General features: G+C 49.2%; 1 protein-coding gene across 4 annotated transcripts in view; it reads left to right on the plus strand.

Moving 5' to 3' along the window:
- The window catches only part of PDIA5 (protein disulfide isomerase family A member 5), a 90,416-nt gene that overhangs the window by 22,613 nt on the left and 43,029 nt on the right, over nt 1–24,774 (plus strand). For 2 of the 4 annotated variants that reach the window (XM_073894361.1, XM_025875314.2), the window contains exons 3-7: nt 1,026–1,113; nt 10,835–10,918; nt 11,168–11,213; nt 15,258–15,350; nt 19,278–19,338. In XM_073894361.1, coding sequence (XP_073750462.1) covers nt 1,026–1,113; nt 10,835–10,918; nt 11,168–11,213; nt 15,258–15,350; nt 19,278–19,338 — 372 coding nt within the window. Of the gene's footprint in view, nt 1–1,025; nt 1,114–2,415; nt 2,628–10,834; nt 10,919–11,167; nt 11,214–15,257; nt 15,351–19,277; nt 19,339–24,774 lie in introns of those variants that run through there. The other 2 variants (XM_073894370.1, XM_073894375.1) reach the window with 2 other exon arrangements.

The raw sequence follows: 24,774 nt of genomic DNA on the forward strand, positions 1-24,774 counted from the left end.
CTCAGCATGCTTTGTATTCACACACAGCTACCATTATCCACGCTAGAAAAGGAGATCTGTGGAGCCAGATAATTCAGACATCATTTCTGCTCGGCTTTGGGATGTATCTTACGGTTTTTGGTGGGGGAGGCAGCAGACCTGCTCTCCTTCCCAGTGTCTGCATGGGGGGCCCTTCAAGTGAGCTCCCAGGTGTGATGAGGAGAGGTGATGCATGGGCCACAGCCCCTCTGCAGCAGTGTTGGAATCCTGGCCGGGAGCCTCTGCCCCCAAGCTCCTGCCCTCCCACAGTAGTTTCCCATGCTTTGCCCAGACGCCTGGACCCATGGAGAACTTCCTTTCTCGTGCTCACTCCACCCTACCCCAAGGCATGGTGTGTGTTTTTGCAGCTGACCCTCCAGGTACCGCGAGGGCCGTCTCTTCTGTCGCTGCTGGGGAAATGACTTGTGAAATGTGACTTGGGTCCACTTGACAGTGGTCCGTCTGAGTCTAGTGTCACATATAAACCTCATTTAACCACCAGGTTGTACTGAGCCCCTGCCAAGATGAGGATGTGATGCACAAGTAAAGGAAGGGTCTGGTCCCTGCTCTTGTCAGCTCCCAGCTTGGGCTCCAAGTCAGAGGAGTGTGGAATTGGCAAACTTGTTCCCTACGTTAGTTACAGAATTGTAATCGTTTGGTTATAGAACTTTCACAGTTTGTCCCAGAAAAGTAATGAGTCAGAGATTCTACTGAGAGTTGAGCATCTGGCCGAGAGATTCTTGGAAGAGCAGGGCGTGAGGTGTGGCGTAAAGGAGGGGTGAGTTGGGGGCTCGGTGTCTGTGAGGAGGGCTCCGGAGGCTGGCGGGGATCAGGGATTCTGAAAAGCATTCTCACCGAACTATAGAGCTCAGGGTCAGTGTTGTTACTGGTGCCCCGGACCTCCCCTCTGGGACGGGTCTCCATCCTTCCTTACCCCTGAGGGAAGATGGCAAGAGGTGGTCCTGGGGTGCTCGGGCACAGATGTTTAACGTTTTATTTTTTTACAGAGGCTGCAGCTGAAAGTCATCTCAGGTTATTATCCACTGTGGCCCAGGCCGTGAAAGGACAAGGCACCATCTGCTGGGTAGACTGTGGGTATGTCCTGGGGATACGGGGCATGGTGTCCGGAGGGCAGGGCCTCCTTCGGGGATTTGGAGGGTGGGGTAGGGAAGCGTCCCTGAGGAATGCTCTGGGAGAGAGGGTGTGCTGGAGAGGTGGCCGTAGGCGAGCCTCTCTCACCTTACTGCAGGGTCCCCTGTGGCCTGGAGAAGGGGCAGTTCGGGCTTCCCACCTGTTCTGTCCGGTCCCACCACTCTTCTTCCCTTTTTCTGTAGCGTTTTTACTTTTTACTCTGTTGTCACGTGTCACGTGATTTTTTCTTCCCAGTAGGTGGGAGAGGGGGCCTTGATGCTCAGAGGCAAGGTTATTTTCAGGGTCACCCAGTGGGCTTGCTTGGGGGAGGGGTCTGCAGCAAGAACCATGGGCTTTACCCCCAGCCCAGGTCATTCATAGAGCTCTCCACCGCCCACAGCGTGAAGGTGGTGGAACCAGCTGGTCCGATGGCCTGCTGCCTTGCCTTCTGAGGTGGCTCCGTTAGATCAGGCCTAGACAGGTGGCTTTGTCCTTCCAGCGCTCTCTTCTGACCCGTGTCTCCCTGCCCGCCCCTGCCTGTCCCGGTGCCAGGGCTGCCCGTTCCTCCTCCTCCTTCTCCTCCTTCCCGACCTCCCCCTGCCCAGAGACGTCCTTGTCCGTGTTAAGGTGACAGGACCAAACACCAGCCCACAGGCAGGTATCTGTAGGAAGGGGGGCTACTTCTTAGGGTGGGGAAGCGGTTTCTTGATGGAATTCTCAGATTCTTCTAACTGTGGGAGTTTGAATCCAGGGTGTGCTCAGCTTCCCTTTCCTTTCAGTCATTAGGAATAATTTCCACACCTGTCTGTGCACGTGTGTGTGCATGCACATATGCACACACCTTCATCATATAATTAACTCCCAATTTGGTATAGATTGGCCCAAGTACAGAAAAGGCACAGAGAGTGAATGAACGTAGGAAGAAAGGTAACGAAGAGCAGGTTTGTCCTTTGTATGTTTGAGCACCTACTGTATGCAAGGCTCTGTGTTGCACTTGGTGGATACCAGCATTTACATCCGCTTCCGACTGAGGACAGGAAGTGTTTCCAGAGTCACTGTGTCCAGCCACTTCTCACCTGGACTTCGGGTCTGTCAGGGGTATGGGCTTGGGAAGAGGAGGGGAAAGGAGAATATTGCATCGTTGTTAGTACGGGGAAGAGGTGGGGCTCTGCTGGGAAAAGAGGCAGTTCTTTTCCTGGACGGCCCGCCAAGGGCTTCGTAACCTTTCCTGTAGCTGTTCTTGCCCGAGCCACAGCCTGGCTGCTAGCCTGTGGGTTAGCTAAGCTTCTCGGGCTCAGCTCCAGTGCAGTCTTCTTCCCTTCCAGTCGGAATTCTAGATGACCGTTTTGTGAATAAACTTCTGGGACACCCTGATTTATAAGTTTATGGCCTCAAGTTTGTCCTGCCCATGATTGGAGAGAAGTGACGGGAGATTTATATTTTGACAAAGCCCTGGATGAGACTAGCAGAAGTCGTAGGTGAGTGGTGTTTGCTGGAGGGGTGTGTGTGCACGTGCACGCTCCTGTCTCTGGCCTCACATCTCCTGATTTATCTGACATGTGGTGAGATCTTGGCTACCAGTTAATTCTAGTTCATAGTTGGTCCAAAAGTGTTGTCTCCTAGGTGTGTCTCAGTCTCCCGTGTTTTCCCAGGAGTGCACCATGTGACTGGCAAAACGACAGAGCCTCTTTGAGGGGACAGGGCACTTTGGAATCTCCATATCTGGAGATGACACTGGTCGGCCAAGCTGGTAGAGCCTATCACAGGGAGTTCATAGACTTGCAGGTGGCAGAAGTGGGAAGGAGAGCTTTGATGTAGTAGCTGCCTTCTCCTGCAACATTCCTAAGCACTTACTGTATGCCTTGAGGTACACAGACGGAGAATAGCGTCCTCAGGAGCTCAGCGTGCAAGGCGGAAGCAGACACTGAACCCGGTAATTACAGTCCATGTGAGAAATGCAATCAATGGAGGCTGTGGGTGCGAGGGGTACCCCTTTAATCTGCCTGGAAAGGTTGAGAAAAGCTTCATGGTGAAAGTCGAGTTACAATTTGGGGCAAAGACCTTTGAGTACCAGGTCTTTAAAGTGCCCTGGGTTTCCCTGCAGGCAGCTCCCTGTGGTGTGGGCCCCGAGCACTGCCTGGGGTCCTCTGCTGCTGGGTGTGGAGCCGGCAGTCCTGCTCTGCTCCCTGCAGAGGCAGGACTAAAGAGGGGGAGGCCAGGGTTAGAACATTAGAATCCAGGGCTTTTTCGGAGACATGACGTCTGGAGTCAATAAAAGTGCCAATGGGAGAAATAATCCTGTGACTTTTGATGTGCTATGATGAAAATCTAGGGGGGCACCTTAGAGCTCAAAGAGGTAACGTTAAGACAAAAGGACAGACCGTTCCACATAGTTGCCACTCAGTTCATCCCTCTAAGAGAGGAAGTATAAACTGAAATGTTACGTGACTTTTAAAATAGTTTAGATAAGTAGATGGATTATGGAACTCTAATGGGTTGTGTTGGAAGCAGGAGTATCTGGGTCCAAGTTTGAAGTCAGAGGCAGGGTGCAGGGAGATCTTCCCAGCGCAGCCCAAGGGACAGAACTTGGGGCTCTAGTCCACGCGGGCCACTGGGGGTGGCAGTTCTCATGGACAAGCATTACACAGGGAACTCCCCAAGGGCGTGAGCTGGTTCTGCCCTGCTGGTCCTAGACTTCTGAAAGTGCCCTGTAAATCACTGGGGGAACCCACCACGTTAACCCTAGGGCCCGGTATGACAGCTCTCATTGTGTCCTAAATGTGTTCAGTCTGTGTTTATGAATCTGAATGAGATGCTTCCAGGGATGGGCAGAAGCGCTCTTGGGAACACTTTCTCTTGCTGTCTGCAGTGGATTGAGCAGGTGGAACAGAGCCAACGTCTACTCACTTTTTATCCTTGCAGCTATTAAATAGCAGGTAGTCAGCCAGAGTGTGTCTCCTCTCGCACGGGCCCTCCTGAGGTTCCCCGTCTCTCATCCTTTCCAGCTGTGCTTCCTGCCTTGCCAGCAGAGGGTTGGAGGCTAGAATGAGGATGCCAGGGCTTGGCGGGGGGGGGGGGGGGCGACAGGAAGGCCTCGAGTGAAGAGCCCATGCTGCTTTTCTCCCTTGAAGGGCAGGTGAAGGGAACAGGGGGCATTCTAGGGCAAGAGAAGACAGTGCTGTGGTGCGAAGTGTCCACTTTGAAGGTATGCAGGATAAAGGCAGAGGCCTGGGTTGAAGGGTCAGCTCTGCTACTTAGGAGCCCTGTGACATTGGACAGGTCTGTTTCCTCAGACAGGTCTGTTTCCTCATCTGTAAATGGGACAATAGTACATATTCTGCTGCCTTTCCAGGTCTGTGGTGAGGAGCCAGCAAATGGAAGTTCTTTCTAGAATATAATTTAAATGTGAGATCCCATTTTTACTGTTACTTTTCAACTGAGCAGGATTGTTCAGGGCATTGCCAGAAGAAGCCGAGGGGGAGAAATGGTGCGTGCATTCTTCAACGGTACTTTCTTGGGGGAGGGTGTTGAGAGGATGCCCCTGAAGAAAGTTCTGAGCATGAGAGTCAGCCCCAGTGCACAGGCTGTTTTGCTCTGACCCTTAAGAAGTTTGGGGGTACAGTGGGACTTGTAGGACTATAGGTCATGGGGCCAGGCTTTGAGTCTAGACGGACAGCTAATAGCTGCCTTACCTTTGGCAAGTCACTGCCCCTCTCTGGGCTGCAGCGTAATCTTGTGTGAACCATGGAGTTCAGTCTTCCAGTTTGTTCTCATCCCTGAATAGCCTGGTTCAGAAAATCCTGGAAGCTGCCAGGTTTGGTGTGTGTGTGTATGCATGTGAGTATGTGGCAGTCTTTTTTTGGGGGGGGGGTCTTTCTCTGTGTCTCCCCCCGTTCTGGGTGTCTGCTCCTTAGGTCTCTCCTGTCCTTCCCTCAGAGCTGCTGGCCTCTCTCCTGCTTTGGTCCCTCCTCCTTACTAGTTTCTGTCGCCTCTCCCCCATCACTGGGTCCCTGCCTCCCCAAGTTTTTTAGTTTTTCTCCTCCTCTCTTCTCTCTCTGGCTGCTTCTTTTCCCCCCTTTTCTCGATTTTCTGGCTCTTCCCTCCCTACCCTTGCACGTGTGGCTGCAGGCACACGCACCCCTCTGTGTCGGTTTTCTCCCAGGTCCCAGGCCCTGTAGCTCGTAGCTGTGAGGTGTCTGTAGGGTGTCTGGCGTCTGTCCAGGGATTTGTCAGCTCTCCCTTTCCCCTCACTCCACCTCCTGGCTCAAACCTCAGCAGCCACGCTCGGGTTGGCTGGTGGTGGTTGTCCGGCTGTGAAGGGGGTTGTGTGTGAGGCAGTTGGTATGCCCCTCGTGCCCCCCAGCCTGGCATCGGGCTCAGCCCTGGCGCGGAGTGCTGCTGTCGGGGCAGCTGAGCTGGAGCCAGCATGCGGGAGCCGTGCCTGGTATGCTAATTCCTGAGGCTGATTCTCACTGGGCCGACACTGCATATCGGGAGCTCACGGCTTGCTTTTCCTGAGGGTGTAAGGTCATTACCTAGCCACGGTTTCCTTCTTTCCTGCTCTCTTTCTCCCATCTGCTTTGCTTTCCCCAGGGCAGTGCTGCCTTCCCTGATCCAAGACGTGGGGCCTTCCAGGGCAGGCATCACGTATTTTGAAGTCTTAAATATTTTCTTCTAAAAATTCTTTGAGTTTAGCATTTGCTTCTTCATATATAAGCATGTTTAACATTACTTACCAGGGGATAAAGCAGACTCCCAGGAGAAGTGCCGTGTTTATGTTGAGGCTTCAGATGCCTCCCGGCACATTGCCCCGTGCTCAAGGGGGGGCCATGACCCTGCTGGGGAGCACAGCCTAAGAATCTCCAGGCTGGGGGGGGGCAGGCAGGAGGGGGAGGAGAGGGCACGGCCCCCTCTCTTATTCCTATCCCTTTTATTAACTACGTTGTGTACATTTTCCTTCATCCTGTGCCTTCTGGAGATAGGTGCCCTACAGAACAGCCAAACCCGGGAGGATCCCTGTTGTCCCAAGTCCCTCATCAGAGGGTGCCCCTTGGCCCACCAAGGCTGGTCCAGGTTTAAGACCCCGCTGTTCCAGGCTGTTCTCTGTCTCCCGCCTCATGCCCTCCCCCTGTTCTTTCAGGTTGTCCTGGGTACGTGGCACCTAGCAGTCACTCTGTCAGCGTTTTCTTGCTCACTCGCTCCTCGTCCTCTCCCATCTTCTTCATGTCTCAGGAGTGAGGCCCTTCCTACATTTTCTGACCTGCCCACCCTCAGGGGCCACAGGTCCATCTGCTCAGAATCCCACCATGTTGGGTTGGACCCAGCAGATGGGAGAAAGAGATTTATTGCTGCTTTGATGGGGCAACAGAACCTGGAAAGGCCAGGTCAGCCAGGGGCACGCCGTGGCCACGACAGTGTGCTCCGCATCCTGCCCGGCTGCAGGAAGCTGCCCCCAGCTTGTGTGGCTCTAAGGATGCCAACTTGCTGAGCGAGGACCAAGTTGGGGGGCTGGAGGGAGATGCCTGAGGCTCTGCTCTCTCTGAGTCTCCCATCTTCTTTCCTGGGGTCTGGCTCCTGACTCACCTGTCAGGATATAGGCAGCCCGCTTTATGTTTTAGGAGTACTGGGCTCTGTAGAGGAATTGAAAGCTCCATTCACCTCGTGTGGACAGCTCCTGCATTTTGCAGCTCGGGAAACCACGGCACCCACCTGAAGTGACAGGCTGGCTGCTGGCAGAGCTGGGTCTAGAAGCCGTCGGTCCCTCCAGCTGGCAGCTGGACCTTCCTCCAGGGAGGGTGTGATTCCACAGGCTGTGATTTGAGAAAGGCACGGCTCCCCTCCCTGAGCCTCCAGCACCTTGGTTTTTCTCTTCCTTCCTGCTCTCGCCCCCCACCTTTCATCCCTGGGTCTGATTCCCTGGAGCGGGGGTGGCCAGCCTCTTGGACGACTGTGACCACACATGAAGATCTAGTAAACACGGCGGCACGCGCGGTAGCGGTCACCATGCTGCTTGCCGGCCAGCCCACAACACCTAGAAATACACGTGTGTGTGTCTTTGTCTCTCTCGCCTGGGGGTGGCGAGGGGCGTGTGTACAGGCCTCTGGAATCTTTCCCCCACATTCTCTGTAGAGGAGGGCCGAGGGGGGGTGGGGCAGGACAGGATGTAGCAGGTCTGGGTGAGTCAACAGCCGAGGGAGGCAGGGCTCCAGCCTCCCGAGCACACAGACTGGCTGGACAGTCCGCTCTTGCAGGACAGTCAGGGAAGTGGCAGGTGAGGGCCTTTGCACGGCAGTCCACTCTCTGATCCATGGTGGTTTTCTCCCTCCCTCTGCATCCCAACAAAGCCTCTCATTTCCCTGATTGCTGCCTTTGTCTTCCTGCCTTTTTCCGCCAGAGCCTCACTCATTGGCTGGGGAAGGGAGGCAGAGAGGGAGGTAGCCAATAAATCAATTAATTGTGCTTAATCTATCAACCCAGATCCTTTTAAGGTCCCGAGCTTGGGTAATTTCTCTTCCCTTCTTGAACTCGTTAAGACTTTTATTGTCTGTACTGAATGATTAGCACGTGCATGTGCATGCACACACACACACACACACACACACACACACACACACGTTCTCTGAGAAACGGGAGGAAGGGGAGCCAGTCGGAGAAAGTACTATTAGGAATTGTCACCTGGCAGGACTCCTGGAGCTCAGGAGACAGAGCCCAGAGAGCTAGAAGTGTAGAGCCTTACCCCAGGAGAGACAGGACACCATCATTCACTCCCTCACTCGCTCAGGCTATGTAGAGTACCTGGTACATGCCAGTTGTAGAGTCAGCTGTGAGCCAAACAAAGGCCTTCCTGGAGCAGACATTTCCGACGGGGGTGACAGTGGACACGGTCGGATGTGGAGCTGCACCGCCATGGACAGAAAGACTGCGGGGAAGGGTGTGCAGGACTGCGGAAGGTGCGTGGCTGAGGCTCTGGGGTCTGGGCCAGAGGTGCTCAGATGGGCTGGGAGGCCGCCTCCCCACAGACCCCTCTGAGCATACATGCACTGGCATTCGTGCACAGCTGTGTGTGAGTGTAGGGAGCAGGGGCGAGGTGGCAATCCTCGCAGAGTTTCAGACCCCAAGGAGGGAAGTGGATTGCACCGAGTCTGCACCAAGGAATCCTGTGGCAGAGACAGCTGTGACTGGCTTAACTAGAGCGGGGGCCGCAGGCTGGGCCAGACCTGCAGCTGGGGGTCCATGCTGAGGAGTAGGCAGGGGCAACCTCTGTGCCCTCTGGGCTCCATTTAGCCCAGTCAGCTGTGTTAGAGCATTAGCCCCTACGCCTGTCCTGAGCTCACCAGGGACCTACGGCTGCAGCAGCAAGACTTTTCCTTGGAGCAGGTTCTGCCAGATCAAGGCAGGGACTGGGGTTGGAGTGATTCTGAGCCCTGTCCCACCTCTCTGCTTTGTGGAAGTCACAGGAAGCAGCTGCCAGCCAGGTTCGATGGAAGAGAGCCAGCATGGGGTGGCGCTTCTCCCCTCCTTTGGCTGCCTGGTGAAGTCTGAGCGGCGCCCCCAGGTGTGGCAGTGGAAGCAGGCAGGTTCGGTGGTGTGGGATGGGGCTGAGGGAGGCCTGAGCTGCTCAAGATCGCTTCCTGCTCCGGCTGCTGTTTCTTGTTGCAGTTGAGTGAACAGCAGGTGGTCACCCAGGAACAGTTGAGCCCGGCAGAACAAAGCTGGACAGGGCAAGTGCCAAGTGAATGCTTGTAAACACCCCGAGTGGAGCCCTCTCTCCTGGGGGATGAGCTCAGGTAGGGAAAGGGCACCTTAGATGCAGTCGTTTACAAACAAACCTACCACCCGTAGGCCTGGCTTCACCACGGAGCCCCTGCGGGAAGGGCAGGCCCAAGCTGTTAAAGCTCTTGTCAGTGGAGGTGTGTACGGCATCCCCACAGGGCTTTAGGGGACCGGTTTCCAACTCCCGGATCCCGTGGGCGGCCCTTCTCGGGGGCTTCCTGCTGTATCCTCTCTGTCCTTCTGCATCTCCTCACCGCCCCTGCTGATCCCTTCTCTCTGGATTCCCTGTCTCGAAGTGTCCTTGCCACATTGCCATGGGATTAGCCTTTCCTTTTGGAGTTCATCATGCATTTTGTTTGAGTCCTGCTATTTGCCAGGCCCGGGGCTGGAAGCTGCGGTGGCTGCAGTGGTGGCTGCTCCAGGTAGGACTAGATAGGGAGGGAAGAGCCGGGGCCTAGGTTGGGGTGGGGGCAGGAGGGTGGCCCCCCTCTCTGACCCACACACATCTCTCCAGTCAGACAGGCTTCTTGCATTGCAAAGTGCGTAGTTACACTTGAAATGAGGTGCCACAATGTTGCTTGTCCAGTGATGAGTGTTGCTTTTAGAATTGAGCTGACTGGTTTAATTTGTACTGGGGCTGGTGCACAGCTGTGTGGAGCCGATGGCTGTAGAAGATGGTGAGGTGTGTGCACAAGTGGAGGATGAAAGGACTTCCCTCAAGTGGCTGTCATTCCTAGCAGAACAGAGTTTCTCGTGTGGTGTAGTCAGAGGGGACCAGTGGGGACTGGTGGCCCACGTACCCTCACTGAGCCTAGGCGGATGTGGGGCAGGGGCCCTGCGTGGGTGGGGTAGCCGGCCACCTCTGGCTGGCCATTGGTCAGACTTGGCTGACTATGGTGAGGTTATGGGGAAAGCCGTGAGACAGATGAGGTCGCCGAGCGGCTGGTGGAGGCCACAGGGGAAGCCAAACCTTGGAGAGGTTGGGGAGAGGAGGAAGAGCCCGAACAGGGCAGTGGCCTACATCTGGATCACCTGGAAGGCTCCTTAAAACACAGTTGCTCAAGTCCCCACAGAGTTTTGATTCAGTGGGTTTGGGATGAGGCTGAGAATTTTGCATTTCCAACAGGTTCCTGGGTGGTGCTGATGCTGCTGGTCCAGGGACCCCATTTTGAGATCCATTGATCTAACAGGAAGGAAACCAAGTTAGATGAAATCAGGCACGAGCACTTTGTGAGCCATCAATGGTACCAGACTGACATTTCTTATTAGGAGAACTGCAAGCGTGTACATATTGCAGATGCTGCACTTCACGGAAGCTTTCTCCTTTCTCCCTGTGGCTTCTGTCAATACCTGGTCCAATTTCATAACTTCGTCAGCATTGTAGAATGTCTTCCTCTTATCCGGGTCAGATGGTATCTAGCAGGTGGCACATGGCACACATTTGAGCTTTAAAAATGAAAACTGGCTTCGGCCCGAGGCAGAGAGTCTGAAGTAGTGATCTGGGAAGGGCCAGGTTAATCCCTATTTTTTTAAACTTCCCCAGATGATTCTGATGAGTGGCCAAGATGGGGAGCCACAGATGTATGCTGTAGTTTGTTTTCCTTCTTAGAATGGGCTGTCCACCCACTGTGCTTCTGGGCACTTGCTTTGTCCAGAGCTGTCTGAGCTGCCCCCCACGTGTGGTGATATACCCTCCTCGTCTGCTTGTTTTTGTCTTTCTCGCTCAGCCCATCTCCTGTTGGCTACTCTCCTTCCTTCAGTTCTCTGAATGTGCGTCTGCAGTCAGGGCCTCACCTGCTATTGAGGATTCCCAGGTACCAGGCTTTTCGTAGGCCACCAGCAGATTCTACTCTGTCAACACCTTTGTGAGGACCTCCGGTAACAAATGGTTCCTGACATTTGTGTCTTTCAGTGATGCCGAGAGTAGAAAATTGTGCAAGAAGATGAAAGTTGACCTGAGCCCAAAGGACAAAAAGGTTGAATTATTCCATTACCAGTAAGTACATGTGGGCATTTCCAATTTCCAAGTAAGTGCTGAAAGCTTTCATTGGTATTCTCAGGGAATGGTGGTTTTTAGTTAGGTGAATTTTATTTCAGAATGATTTTTTTTTCTGTGTTTACAGTTCTTTTTTTTAATCTTGAACCATGTTCAATAGCTGAATGTTATTAAGATGCTGCAGGAAACCAAAGGTATGTATCTTCACAACCATTCTTAAGTTAACACCTTTTTCTCCTCATTTGACAGGGATGGTGCATTTCATACTGAATATAACCGAGCTGTGACATTTAAGGTAAATTTACCTCCCTCATTCTCAGCAGAGGTAGCATCTGAACAGATGCCAAAAGCCTGGCAGGTTCTCTCTGAGAAAAGGAAGGGCAGATTGCACAGATAGCTCTTCCAAATGACCTGAGGGATTCTTATCTCTAGAGCACATGTCAGCAGAATACCTGGAGAAGTTTGTAACTGTTAACACAATGGGGATGACCAGCCTCGTAGATAAGTGTGTGAATCTATCAGCTGTCATCCAGGGAGGCACGTGAGGGTATGCCTCTCCCCTCCAGAGGCCTGGGTCTCTAGTGTCCCTGCTAGCTCTCCAAAGGCTGGGAGGCGGGGGGGCAGGGGGGGACTTGCTGTGCCCAGGTGAGCACAGGGGGGCAGGACACAGGCAGGTAGGCACGTGTCAGCAGATGCAGCTCATTTCAGATGACATGCCGATGTCACCGAGTTCCTCCCTGCTACAGATGCAATTTAGAAGTAGATGGAGAAAAGCATCAGTGAAAATAGATGTGGAGGCCCTGTGACTCGCAGGTGCTGTTATCACAAAGCAGCTGCCCCCGCCCCGAGTCCCTCTGTTGCCCTTGGATTCTCTTCCTCCAGTGTACCCATTCTCTCCGTCATCCAGTCTCCTCCTGTGTCTGGTCCAGGCGGCATTCCCCTGCCCCAGCTGGGGCCATGTATTTCTTCTCTTCCCAAGATAGATGGAACTTACTTTTTCAGACTCTTTCTGCTTAGCTGACTGGCTTGGACCCCGCGCTCCTCTCTCTCTCTCTGTCTCTCTCCGTCTCCTTCCATTCTTTCCTGTCTGTCCATCTGTCTGTGCAGCCATAGGGCCCCTCTCCTCTGCTGTTCTTCTCAGCACCCCGGTCATTTCCTGTTTATCTACCAACACTCGTTCTTTTTGATGTCGCTACAGCTTTTACCTTATACAGACCTGGCCTGATTACTCATCTTAACACCCACTTAGACACTTAGAGAAAGTTCTACCAACTAGGGTTGCTTAAGCCTCTTATTCTGTGTTAAGACGTCACAGCTGAAGCCCTGGGAGAGAACATGTGCTCCCCGGGAAGAGGTGTGGCTGGGCGGGGGCGGGGAGGGGAAGTGTTGTGCAGGGATGGAAGGGGGGCTGGGGGCTTTTTGTTTTAGTTTTGGAGGCTGTGTTCAGTTTACATTTAGTGGCTCCCTCTGAGTCGTCCTGGGATCATGGAACAGGAAATTGCAGCCGCTCAGAAAGAACTGTAGTAGCTGGGAAGAAGCAAGGAGCCGGAGTAGTAGGAGCTTGCCTAGGTAGGCGAGGCTGAGTCCTGGCCTTTGTCCACCCCCTTACCAGGACCAGGTGTGCGGCACCTGCTCACTCTTCATCCTTCCTGTGATTTGCAGCTGGAGAAGAGGGCTAAGTTTTGGACAGGGTCAGAGTCTTTAGTGGAGAGAGAACATCCTTAGTCCCAGGGTCCCCAAAACCCCCAGGGCCATCAGGGACTGGGGTAGAGTCCCTGGAGTTCTCCAGAGCAAGAGTGGCGTAGTGTCTCCCATGACTGCCTGATGGCTTCTGCTCTTCATTCAGCAGGAGCGGCCAAGACCAAAGCCCTCCTTGGTCACAGGTTGGTTTTCCTCTCAGGGATCCTCTTGGGCCTCGATCTCCAGAGAGACAGAGGAGTTCCTGGCAGGGTTGGGTGCATGGTTGCAGGCTCATGCTCTGGCTGTCGTTGCTGTCATGCTGGGTGGGTCGGCAGGGACCTGGTCACAGGCATTGCGCTGTGGCCCCTACAGAAGCCAGAGGCCAGACAAGTGAGGGGAAAGAGGGGACCTTCCTGTATAAGTGGCCTTTTGCTGGTCAGCAGTCTGTCCAGCAGAATCCTTACTATGTGTAAGTGGTGAGGACTGGAGGTGCCTGGAAGCCAAAACTCAGATGAGCCTCTGATGACCTTCTCCCAAGGCCGTGTAGCTGTGAGGGTGGTTTCCCAGCCACCAAGATGTCCTGAGAACCAAGGTGTGAGTTGTGGGGCCATTTCCCCGGGATTCAGAGCTCCCAGAGCAGGAGGGCTGAGGGAGTGAGGCCTTCCAGGTGCTGCTCCCTGCAGACTTTTCCACCTAAGACCTTGTCGGGCAGACTGACTTGGAGAGAACCTATGGATGGGATTATGTACCTTTAGTTAAACAAGAAGAATCACCTGAAAAGCAAGAATGATTATTTCAGTTAGTACATCAGCAGAGGTGACTCCTTGCCTTTTGGCATCCACGTCTTTTCTCCCTGATGCTGAGGTGGGGCTGGGGCTGGGGCTAGCGGTGGGGGAACCGGAGTTCCAACAGTGCTCATCCTTTAACTCAGCTCCTGCTGATGTGCAGACAGGAGCCCCCTGAGAGCAGTAGTTCCTAACCTATTTCGGGTTCCTAGTCCCACTGAGAATCTACTGAAAGGCGTAGATCTTCTCCCTAGAAACAGTATGTTTGCGTAAAGTAAATGTAAAATGTGGCCATGTGAGTAAATGTAAATGCTTAGTAAAGTAATGTATAAAGTAAGTGCTTTCATGGGGGTCTGAGATCTTACAGGCTCCTGAAGGCTGCCGTGCACCCTGCATTGAGAACCGCTGCCCCAGGTGTTTCTGAAACAGGTGGGCACTTAGAAGCATCTTTTTCACATGGCCCAGGCTGGGCAGGTGCCTCTGCAGCTGTGGGTGAGCATGGGTTTCAGGAGGCCCTGCCACTTCCATTTCAGCTTATATTGTTGCAGCGAATCTTTGACAAGGACAGAGGAGAGGCGGGTCTGCCTTTGCCATGGTGGAAGTGGCCCCTCTTCTCTTGCCAGGAGGCATTTCACAGCTCCATTTGGATGACCAGGGAGCATTACTTGAAAGAAATTCTACGAAATCTTAGCTGGCTCCCCTTCTTCCATGGTAGCTCTTTCCAAATGGAGTGTCCAGAACGAGTAGGCCTCGCCGAGGGCCTGTGTGTGTGACCAGTGGACGGGCTGAATGCACAGCCTCGCGAAGAGGTGTGTTTCCTTTTCCCACCTCCGCCCACCGCCCTCCCTCCCGCCACCCTTGTGGACACACCCAGCTTGTCATCTGCTCGTTGGAGCTTGATCGAAGTGGACAGAAATCACAAAATCTTGCATCCACTCTGGAGGCCAGCAGCTCCCCTCCAGAGTCAGAGGGATGGAGGTGGGCTGGTTTCCGGTACTCATTCCTGGCTCTCACAGACTTTGAGCACCATTTCCCAGAGTCGCTGTCTGAGGGAAGGGAATGCCGCTCCTGTCCCGGACCGGTGGGGTGTGGCAAGGAGAGAAGGCAGTGGAGGGGCAGGACCCCTGTTTCCCACCCCACGTGTGTCTTCCCCGGAGGGGGTGCGATTTGAGGCAGTTGTCCACACAACAAAGGCTACTGAAGCCCTTTAACCTGAAGGGCTTTGTCAGATCTTCATCCTGAGCATCTAGAAGGCGGCGGCGGAGGGGGGGGGGGCGTCTTCAGGGAGAGAAGTACGGTAACCAGGCAGCCACAGAGATGAGCACCCTGCCTGAGCCCGACAGAGGATACGGTATTTAACACACTCCCAAACCAGTTTAGATGACACAGTACTGAGCAGGTGACAAGTAGGTGTGCTTACCCGCTTGTGCAGGTGACAGTTTTTGTGCATCAATGTGGAGTCCTTGGGCAGGACTGGAGAGCTTTATTCAAATTGGCCAGAGAGCTTCCTGAAGGAGATGAGACCTAGCCAAAGCATGAGTGTGTCTCTGGTTTAAATAAGCCAATGAATTGTCTCAGATCTCCTCTCTGTCCATGAAGAAGCACAGAGGTATGGATCAGCTGACCAGAGTCAGGTGTCACATGGCTGAAAACTTTTGGTGGGGGTGGTGGGGGTGCATTTTTAGGGCCCTCAGCAGTGATGTCCGTGGGCAGTGGAATTGCACCTCTGCCCCCGTCCATGCGGTTGGCCACATGCAGACTCTTTCCACAGGCGCGTGGGTCTCCGGGCAGGGAGATGGGGCAGGTTCCTGATTTCCCCACCTCCCTCTTTGCCTGGCTAAAACGAGTTTTCCCTTCTCTGTTCCTTTCCTCAGTCCGTAGTGGCCTTTCTGAAGGATCCAAAAGGGCCCCCGCTGTGGGAAGAAGATCCTGGAGCCAAAGATGTTGTCCACGTTGACAGTGAAAAGGTAATTTATTCCCCATCGATTCTGGTAGACACTGGAAGCCTCCCACAACCAGGTGCTCCCTAGGGGAGATGTCCAAGGAAATGAGAAAGGGGAGTCTTCGGGGACGAGTTGTGCTTTCCTCCAAGGGAGCTGGGCTGCCAGGCCCCTAATATTTGTTCTTGCCAGCTCCACAGTGGAACCCACAGGAGATCACAGGCTGGCCGCCTGAGAGCTTTCTCCCTTCTTCACCGCCGTATTTAATGTATTTTAATGGGTTTAGATTTTCCTTGTAGGAATATCCATTTAAATGTCCTTTCCTTATTATGTAACTCAGTCGTTGCTGGGATTGGCTGTATGTTTTTAAAACTGGGTTTTGTTTTTTGTTTTCTTTAAGAATAATCTCAGAGGTTTGGGTTGGATTTCCAGAGACTTGGGTCGGGTCTATACAATTCTAAGTAATGTAAATTTGAACAAATTATTTATCCTCTTAAGCTTTCAATTCTGGATTTGGCTAGGATGGGGGGTCGGGATAGAACAGTGGTTGAATCATAGACTCCATACAATCCTGACCCTCCCTCTTTCTAAGCCTGCCTCCCTGACCTGAATATGCATCTTTATCCATGGGTACTTTACTTGCTTGGCTGTGCCTTCACATAGGGTGGGCAAGAACTTCTTTGTTCTATTCCCCATGGTCTGTGAGGCAAGCAGTGCTGTATTGTAGGTGGAAGGAGAATGGCCTTTTTTTTTTTTAACACGAAATACTCTTGACATACAGTGGTAGTTTAGTTTCAGATATGTAACAGTGATTTGACAGTTCTGTATATTCCATAGTGCTCACCATGAGAAGAGTGGTTGCCATCTATCATGATACGAAGTTATTACAGTATTATTGACTGTATTCCCTATGCTGTACTTTGATTCCTGTGACTTATTTATTTTATAACTGGAAGTTTGTACCTCTTAATCCCTTTCACCTAGTTCATCACCCCCCACCCCCTTTCCCTCTGGCAACCACGAGTTTATTCTCTGAATTTATCAATCTGTTTCTGTTTGGTTGGTTTTGCTCATTTGTTTTGTTTTCTTAGATATATAAGTGATATCATAAAATATAAGTGAAATCACATGGTATTTGTCTTTCTCTGATTTATTTCAGTTAGCATTATACCCTCTAGTTCCATCCATGTTGCTGCAAATGGTAAGATCTCTTTTTTAGGGCTGAGTAATATTCCATTGTATATATATATATACATATATACCTCATATTCTTTATCCATTCATCTATGGATGGACGCTTGAGTTGCTTCCACATCTTGGCTATTGTAAATAATGCTGCAGTAAACATAGGGGTGCATTTATCTTTTCAAGTTAGTGTGTTCATATCCTTTGGGTAAATACCCAGTAGTGGAATTACTGGATCATATGGAATTTCCATTTTTAATTTTTGGATAAACCTCCCTACTCTTTCCATAGTGGCTGCAGCAATTTATATTCCCACCAGCAGTGCACAAGGGTTCCTTTTTCTCTACATCCTCACCAATGCTTGTCATTTGTTTTTGTGATATGAGCTGGAGAATGTTTGTTCTTATCTTGATAATATAAAATGTACTTTTTATCTTCTTCTGCCTTTCCCCCCCTTTTCATTTAAAATCATTCACCCTTAATGCTTGTTAGCCCAAAAGAAAAGGGTGCCATTTATACTTTCTGGAGAAGGGATCCTGTGTGATCCTTGTGGGCTAACCCAGTAGGTCTGTGGCGATTTGAATTAAGGGGCTGGGCATCAACATTTCTCTGGGATAGACCATGCCAGTATTGTCTGAAGAGAAGAAGCAGGCACCTGGGGTGCTCAGTCGGTTAAGTGTCCAACTCTTGATCTCAGCTCAGGTCTTGATTTCGGGGTCTTGAGTTCAGGCCCCATAGGGGGCTCTATGCTTTTTTTTTTTTAAAGATGAGGAGCATGTTGGGGGCAAGGGAAGATGGACAAGTGTCAGGAGGTAGTGACATCTGTGCTTGTAGTTATGAAAATACAAGCAGCCTAAACTCACTGTTGCTCCTAGGTAGATTTTGTGATAATGTGCATTTCTAGCCTTTCTGGAAAGGGAGTGCCTGCTACCTCCCTCCCCTAAGATGTTCATGTCCTAAAACTCCAAAGATCATTCTTCTGTAACTAGAAATATCAAGCAGAAAAATTTTTTTCACACCTGTGGGCATTACTCTTATTACACTTTGTGCTGTCTTCTGTCCCGTAAAAGTCTAAGGTATAGCTGCCCTTCTGCTGATCGAGTCCCTACGATCAAATTCAAGTTTGAATTGCCGATTCGTATTTGTGAGCTTAGAATTCCACACTGTTGAAGGCAGTTAAGCATCTTTGAATGTAATATTTGTTTCTACCCAGGGTATGAAACCAAATTTTTACAGGCTCAGACTACCTTTTCATCTCAGATCTTTACCAGGTTTTATCTCCAGGGATTTCAGAAGATCATTTTCAGAGCTTTTGCATTTTCTACCCATTGTCAGGGTCAAAGATCTTAAGTCAGTAATTCTTCCTTACCATGAGTAGAATTACATAATTACAGTTACTTAAACAAGAGTGAACATTTTCAGAATTTATTATAAAATGTTTTGAATTCCTACAAAATATCTGTAATATTTTTTATCTAACTGAAAAATTACAAGTAATACATATGCATTGTTGAAAATTTGGAAAATACAGTTTAAGGATAAAAGAAAAAAAAGTTACCCTATCCCTTCCCATTGAGAGATACCCAGTGCTGGTATTTTCTCTAGCCTTCGAGGCTTTCGACGTAGTGCATATATAAATATTTTTACTTACAAAAGTGTCGTTGCATCTTATATACTGCTTTGTAACTTGCTTCCCCCCCCACTTAATGTAACATGCATATCTTATTGTGACATTAAATATGCCTCTTCATCGTTTTTAATGATACACTAGTATTCCATTGTGCGGGATGAACCCTCATCTATTTACCTAATGCCTTATTGCTGCCAGAAAGGTGCATTTTGTAATCTCCTTTTATTTTCTTTATTATTCAAAAGAGAAAAACCTCTAATTGTCTTCTGTGGAAACCAGTTAGAGAAGCAAATTATTTTAATCAAAACATGCTCTGTCATTGCGCTTTTCTGCAGTCCTTGACAGATCTCCTTTTTCCGGAACATCGTTGACTCTTGTTGGAAGAAAGGTCTCCAACGCTGCCTTACACTGAAGTCTCTCCATTAGCACTGTTGTGACCATTTGTCTTTTTACATTTATTGTATTTATTTAAGAAATAATTATGTATTGCCTAATAATGTACCAGGTGCTATTCTAAGGGTTTTACAAATACAAATGATCTGTTTAGCTTGTAACCTCTGGGGGCTCAGGGACTCGCCTCATCTGTGTGCTTCTGTGCACGCAGTGGGCTCCTGGGCACATGGATGGTGGCAGCAGGGCTGAGGAAAGAGATGAGCGGGTGTGGGTTAACCCTGTGTTACCCTAACGAACAGCTAGATCCCCATCTGGCCAAGTTGGGCTATAAGAAAACAACCCCCCCCCCAAAAAACCAAGCCACTCCATAAATCATATGAAGGGGCAGCCTCGTTGAACCGCATGGGACACGAATAGCTCCTTGCAGTCTTTGAGTTGTTCAGGCGGAGCTGAAGGTAAAGCTGGTAGCCTGGTGCTGACTACTTCATCACACCAAGTGGCCTTGGGAGGGGCCTCAGGTTCCCTGTCTGTACTATGCGGGGGTGGTACAGATTGTCTCAACCATCCAGCTCCTGATGGACCATAACTCTGACTGCATGTCCCACATCTCAGGTCAGACCTCGGGACTTCTAGTCCCCCCCACCCCCGATGCTCCTCCGGCCGAGGCCGTGGGCCCCTGAGCAGGTGTTGCCTCCCTGTCATGTTCTTGTATATGTGACCTGCCATGTTCTCTGTTTGTGCCTCAGGACTTCAGACGGCTCCTGAAGAAGGAAGAGAAGCCGCTCCTGATGATGTTCTATGCTCCCTGTGAGTGACCTTTCTCCTTTGGGCCAGAGTTAGTTGTTCAGACTCTTGCAGGGGCAGCTGGGGGTGGGAGGCAGGGGACTGGGAGCTCGCCCCAGCTCTCTGAAAGTGCGAAGGGTGTCCTTCACCCCTCTCTCTCTCTCTTTCTCTCTCTGTGCCTCTTTGCCTTTTCACCTGGCTCCTCTCTTCCTGCTGTCCACATCAATTTTTCTCCCAGTAGAATCTGCCTCCTTCTGCCCTCTTTACGCTGAGCTCTACCCAGCGACAGCATGGCTCTCCTCTCCAGATCCTCCCGCCATCTCGCCATGTCCCATTCCCTGCCCCTCTGCCTCCTGGGGGCCTGAAGCCCTTTCCCCCCAGCTGCGGGCCTGGGGGAGCCAGGTACCCCTGGAGCCGTGCTCTGTCTCAGCGTCCTCTCTCAGGTGCTGGGGCCGCTCACCGTCCAGAGCCTGGCTGGCCTCCCGGGGCAGCTGTTTGCCCAGCTCTGGCTCCACCTGTCAGGTGTGGGGGTTCCAGACCAGGGAGCAAAGGGCCCTGTATTTTGGCTCAGTCTCTAGATGAGGCGAGAGGCCGTAGGAACAGCAGAAAGACCATTGAGATGACAACCAGAAGGCCTAGGTTCTAACTCTAGCTGGGCCATCATCGAGCTGGGTGACCTTGGTCAAATCCTTCACCTCTCTGCCCCTCAGTTTCTGTTTCTGTAAGAGAAGGGGTTGGGTCAGAGCCGTGACTTTCAGAGTTTTTGACTGTATTTCATAGTATTCATGTAAAAATATTTGTCATTGCAACCTAGCACTATAAGTATGCACAAATTATATATATACATTTATAGGTAAAAATTATATAATTTGTGTATACTTTAATAAGTAAGTTGAATAAGTAAATAAGCTGAAACAAGTTTTACAAAACCATACTTACCCTTACTACTTGCTGTACACTCTGCCAGATGCAGTACACACTTTTTTTTTTTCTATTTTGTTTGATTTAGAAGTTATGGTTTTTCCTACTATGTCATAACCCTCTAATAAAGTGTCTGCAAACTATGGCCCATGGACTGTCCATCTTTTTGGTAAGTTAATTTTTGTTGGAACATAGACACATTCATTTGTTTACACATTGTCTATGGCTGCTTTCAGGCTAAGCAGAGTTGAATAGTTGACAGTATGTCCTGCAAAGCCTCAAATACTCTGCCTGGGCCACCCCTGTGGTCTAACGGGTCCCAACCCACCGATCGAAAATCCTCAGATTATAGCCTGTGGAAGTCCCCTAATGACACTGTGTACTGCATATGCCCTTCTGGAAGCCAGCGGCCCAAAGGCTGGGGCCATGCGTGGTGGGAGGGGGGTGTACTGTGGCCTGTCCGTGGCTTGGATGAGTATCAGAGGCTATGGCATCAAGGTTCTGTTTAGTTTTTTTTGTTTTGTTTTGTTTTGTTTCCACTTTGGAACTGGTTTGTTTATTGCAGTAGTATACATAAGACACCGTATAGGTGCTCAAATCAATTGTATATCACGCTGCCTGGACTGGATTTCTGCCTAAAAGACATATGGCATATGGTGTATTTTCTTTTTCCTTTTTCCTTTTTTTTTATTATGTAGGTTTCAGGTGTACCAATTATAATTTGACCTCTGCATATACAGCAAAGTGGTCACCCCCAAAAGGCTAGTTACCATCCAACACCCCACAGTGGACTCCCTTCACCCACGCCCAAGCCCCTTTCCCCTCTGCTAACCACTGAACTGTTCTCTGTATCCAGGAGTTTGTTTTTGTTTTGTTTTTTAGATTCCACGTGGAAGTAAAGTTATGTGTTTTTTCTTTCTCCTTCTGACTTACTTCACTTGGCATAATGCCCTCAAGGTCTATCGATGTTGTTGCAGTTGGCAAGAGTTCATTCTTCTTTATTGCTGAGTAGTATTCTTTATCCATTCATCCATTGATGGATATGTAGGTTGTTTCCATATCTTGGCTGTTGTAAATAATGCTGTGGTAAACATGGGGGTGCATATATCTTTTCAAATTAATGTTTCTGTATTCTTCGGATGAATACCCAGTAGTGAACCAGCTGAGTGGCTGCACCAATTTACGTTCCCACCAACAGTGTACAAGGCTTCCTTTTTCTCCACATCTCTGCCAAACTTGTTACTTCTTATCTTTCTGATTAAAGCCATTCTGACAGGTGTGAGGTGGTATATCATTATGGTTTTGACTTGCATTTCCCTGATGACTAGTGATGTTGAGCATCTTTTCTTATGTCTCTTGGCCATCCGTATGTCTTCTTTGGAGAAATGTCTGGGCAGATCCTCTGCCCATTTTTTAATCGGGTTGTTTGTTTTTTTGTTGCTGAGTTGTATGAATTCTTTATATATTTTAGGTATTAACCCCTTATCAGATATCTTCTCCCATTCAGTAGGTTGCCTTTTTATTTTGGTGATGGTTCCCTTCAGTGTACAGAAGCTTTTTAGTTTGAAGCAGTCCCATTTGTCTGGTTTTGCTTGTGTGTTCCTGCACCACAAACACATAGCTAAGATTCATGTCAAGAAGCTTACTGCCTACATTTTCTTCTAAGAATGTTATGGTTTCAGGTCTTACATTCAAGTCTCTAATCCATTTTGAGTTGATTTTTGTGTGTGGTGTAAGACAGTGGCCTGGTAGTGTCATTCTTTTGCATGTGGCTGACCAGTTTTCCCAACACCCATTTATTAAAGGGCCTGTTCTTTCTCTGTTGTATGTTCTTGGCTCCTTCTCATAAATTAATTATCTCTGTATGTGTGGGTTATCTTTGAGCTCTCGATTCTTTTCCATTAATCTGTGTATCTTTTATGCCAGTACCATATTGTTTTGATTATTATGGCTCTGTAGTATAGTTTGGAATCAGGGAGCATGATACCTACAGCTTTGTTCTTCTTTCTTATGTTTCGACTGTTTGGGATCTTTTGCGGCTCATAAAAATTTGAGAATTATTTGTTCTAGTTCTGTGAAATATGCCATTGGAATTCTGATAGGGATTGCACTGAATCTGTAGTTTGCTTTGGGTAGTGTGGACATTTAAACAATATTAATTCTTCCAATCCATGAGTGTGGAATATCTTTTATTTGTGTCATCTTCAATTTCTTTTATCAGTGTCTTATAGTCTTCAGTATACATACAGGTCTTTTACCTCCTTGGTTAAATTTATTCTTAGATATATTATTCTTTTTGATGCAATTTTAAATGTGATTGTTTTCTTCATTTTTCTTTCTGATAGTTTGTTATTAGTGTATGGAAATGCCACAGATTTCTATATATTGATTTTGTATCCTGTGACTTTACTGAATTTACTTATTAGTTCTAACAGTTTTTGGGTGTTTTTAGGGTTTTCTATATATAGTATCATATATGTAAAAGTATTTACAGTTTTACTTCTTCCTTTCTGATTTGGATGCCTTCCATTTCTTTTTCTTGCCTAATTGCTGTGGGTAGGACTTCCAATACTATGTTCAATAAAAGTGGCAAGAGTGGGCATACTTGTCTTGTTCTTGATCTTGGAGGAAAAGCTTTTAGCTTTTTCCTATTGAGTATTATGTTAGCTGTGGGTTTGTCATATATGGCCTTTATTATGTTGAGGTATGTTATCTCAATACGCACTTTGTTGAGGGTTTTTATCATAAACAGATGTTTAATTTTATTGAGTGCTTTTTCTCTATCTATTGCGATGATCTTGTGATTTTTATCCTTCATTTTGTTGACCTGGTGTATCATGTTGGTTGATTTGCAGATATTGAACTACCCTTGCATCCCTAGAATAAATTTCACTTGATTGTGTTGTATAATCTTTTTAATGTATTGTTGAATTTGGTTTGCTAGTATTTTGTTGAGGATTTTTACGTCTATGTTCATCAAGGATATTGGCCTATAATTTTCTCTTTTTGTGGTGTCCTTCTCTGGTTTTAGTATCAGGGTAATTTTGGCCTCATAAAATGTGTTTGGAGGTATTCCCCTCCTCTTCAATTTTTTGGAAGAGTTTGAGAAGGATGGGTATTAAATCTTTGAATGTTTGGAAGAATTCATCAGTGAAGCCATCTGGTCCTGGACTTTTGTCTGTTGGCAGGTGTTTTATTACTGATTCAATCTCCTTGCTAGTAATTGGTCTATTTAGGTTTTCTGTTTCTTACTGATTTAATCTTAGAAGATTGTATGTTTCTAGGAATTTACATATTTCTTCTAAATTGTCCAGTTTGTTGGTGACCAATCACCCATACTAGTGTCTTACGATCCTTTGTTATTTCTGTGATGTGAGTTGTAACTTCTCATTTCAGTTCTGTTTACTCTTGAAAGCCTGCCTTGAATCCACCTTCTTGAGAAGTTCTTTTGAGCAAAGACTCCTCCCATTTCCACCTGAGTGATCATGTCTCCCTGGATGGCTACCCTTCTGTGAGATTATGGTGGTTCTGCCTGACTTGGGCCTGTGGTTTATTCACCATGACAATAGCCTTTCCCCTGCCCCTGTTGATTGCTGGGTGTCCCTCTAACCCAGCCTCCTCTCAGACACCTGGTTTGCCTATGGAAAGGAGACCCTGGTATCCCACTTCTTGTTAGAGCTGGCTCTGCTCAGAATGATCTGCACTTTAACCCTGGGTCATTTTTTTCATTAGTGTTCACTGCTTGGTTTCACCCCTTTTTGTTTCTCCTTGGAGTGATCTTATTAACTGCCCAGCTGTGAGTTGCTTCAGGAATTGTCCTGCCTGCCCAGCCGCTTGAGGACAGGGCCTCCTGTGGTTTCTCTCAGAAGCCTTCAGAACTGAATGCATTAGGTTAAATGAGACTAAAACAGAGTGTGTATCAGTATACAGTACGTGTCGCAAGGCAGGATCATGGTATAGCCGTGTGGGTTTCAGCATAATGACACTGGTTGATCACTTACCAAGAGTGGTTCCCTAGCAGTCTGCGTTAGAGTGTGCGAGCCACCTCTCCACATCCCCTCCCCGGGCTGTCTGGCAGTGTGCCCCCTCACCACAGCAGGCAGAGAGGCAAGCATACTTACTGTGTTTATATAATGGAAAGCTGGGGTAGGAGAAGTGAGACCCCTTGTTGGTGTCACAGAGCAATTAGTAGTTGGGGAGGGAGGGAGAAAACTCGGGGCTGTTAAGTTCAAATTTGTGGAGGGGTCCGATTGGATGGCCTCCTGGGTCCCAGGTAACCCCAGGACTCTTTTGTTGTTGTTTTTATTGAAACAAACTTGTGCTTTTATTATACTTGTCCACTCAAGCCTTCATGGCTTCATAATTCAGCTTATTCCTGGAAACACACCAATTCCCTAAGTGGGAAGTCTTTTAGGACTCTGATCCTTTGATCATGTTTGGGGTGAATGAGTCTGAAGGCAATGGGAGGCTTTACTTGTGACAAAGTATCCGGTTCCTCAGGACCTACTGCCTATTCAGTAGATGTTTGTTGACTGAATT

Source organism: Callorhinus ursinus, unplaced genomic scaffold (genome assembly GCF_003265705.2).
Source record: "Callorhinus ursinus isolate GAN/ISIS: 27379988/994484 unplaced genomic scaffold, GSC_fseal_2.0 scaffold1, whole genome shotgun sequence".
NCBI lineage: Eukaryota > Metazoa > Chordata > Mammalia > Carnivora > Otariidae > Callorhinus > Callorhinus ursinus.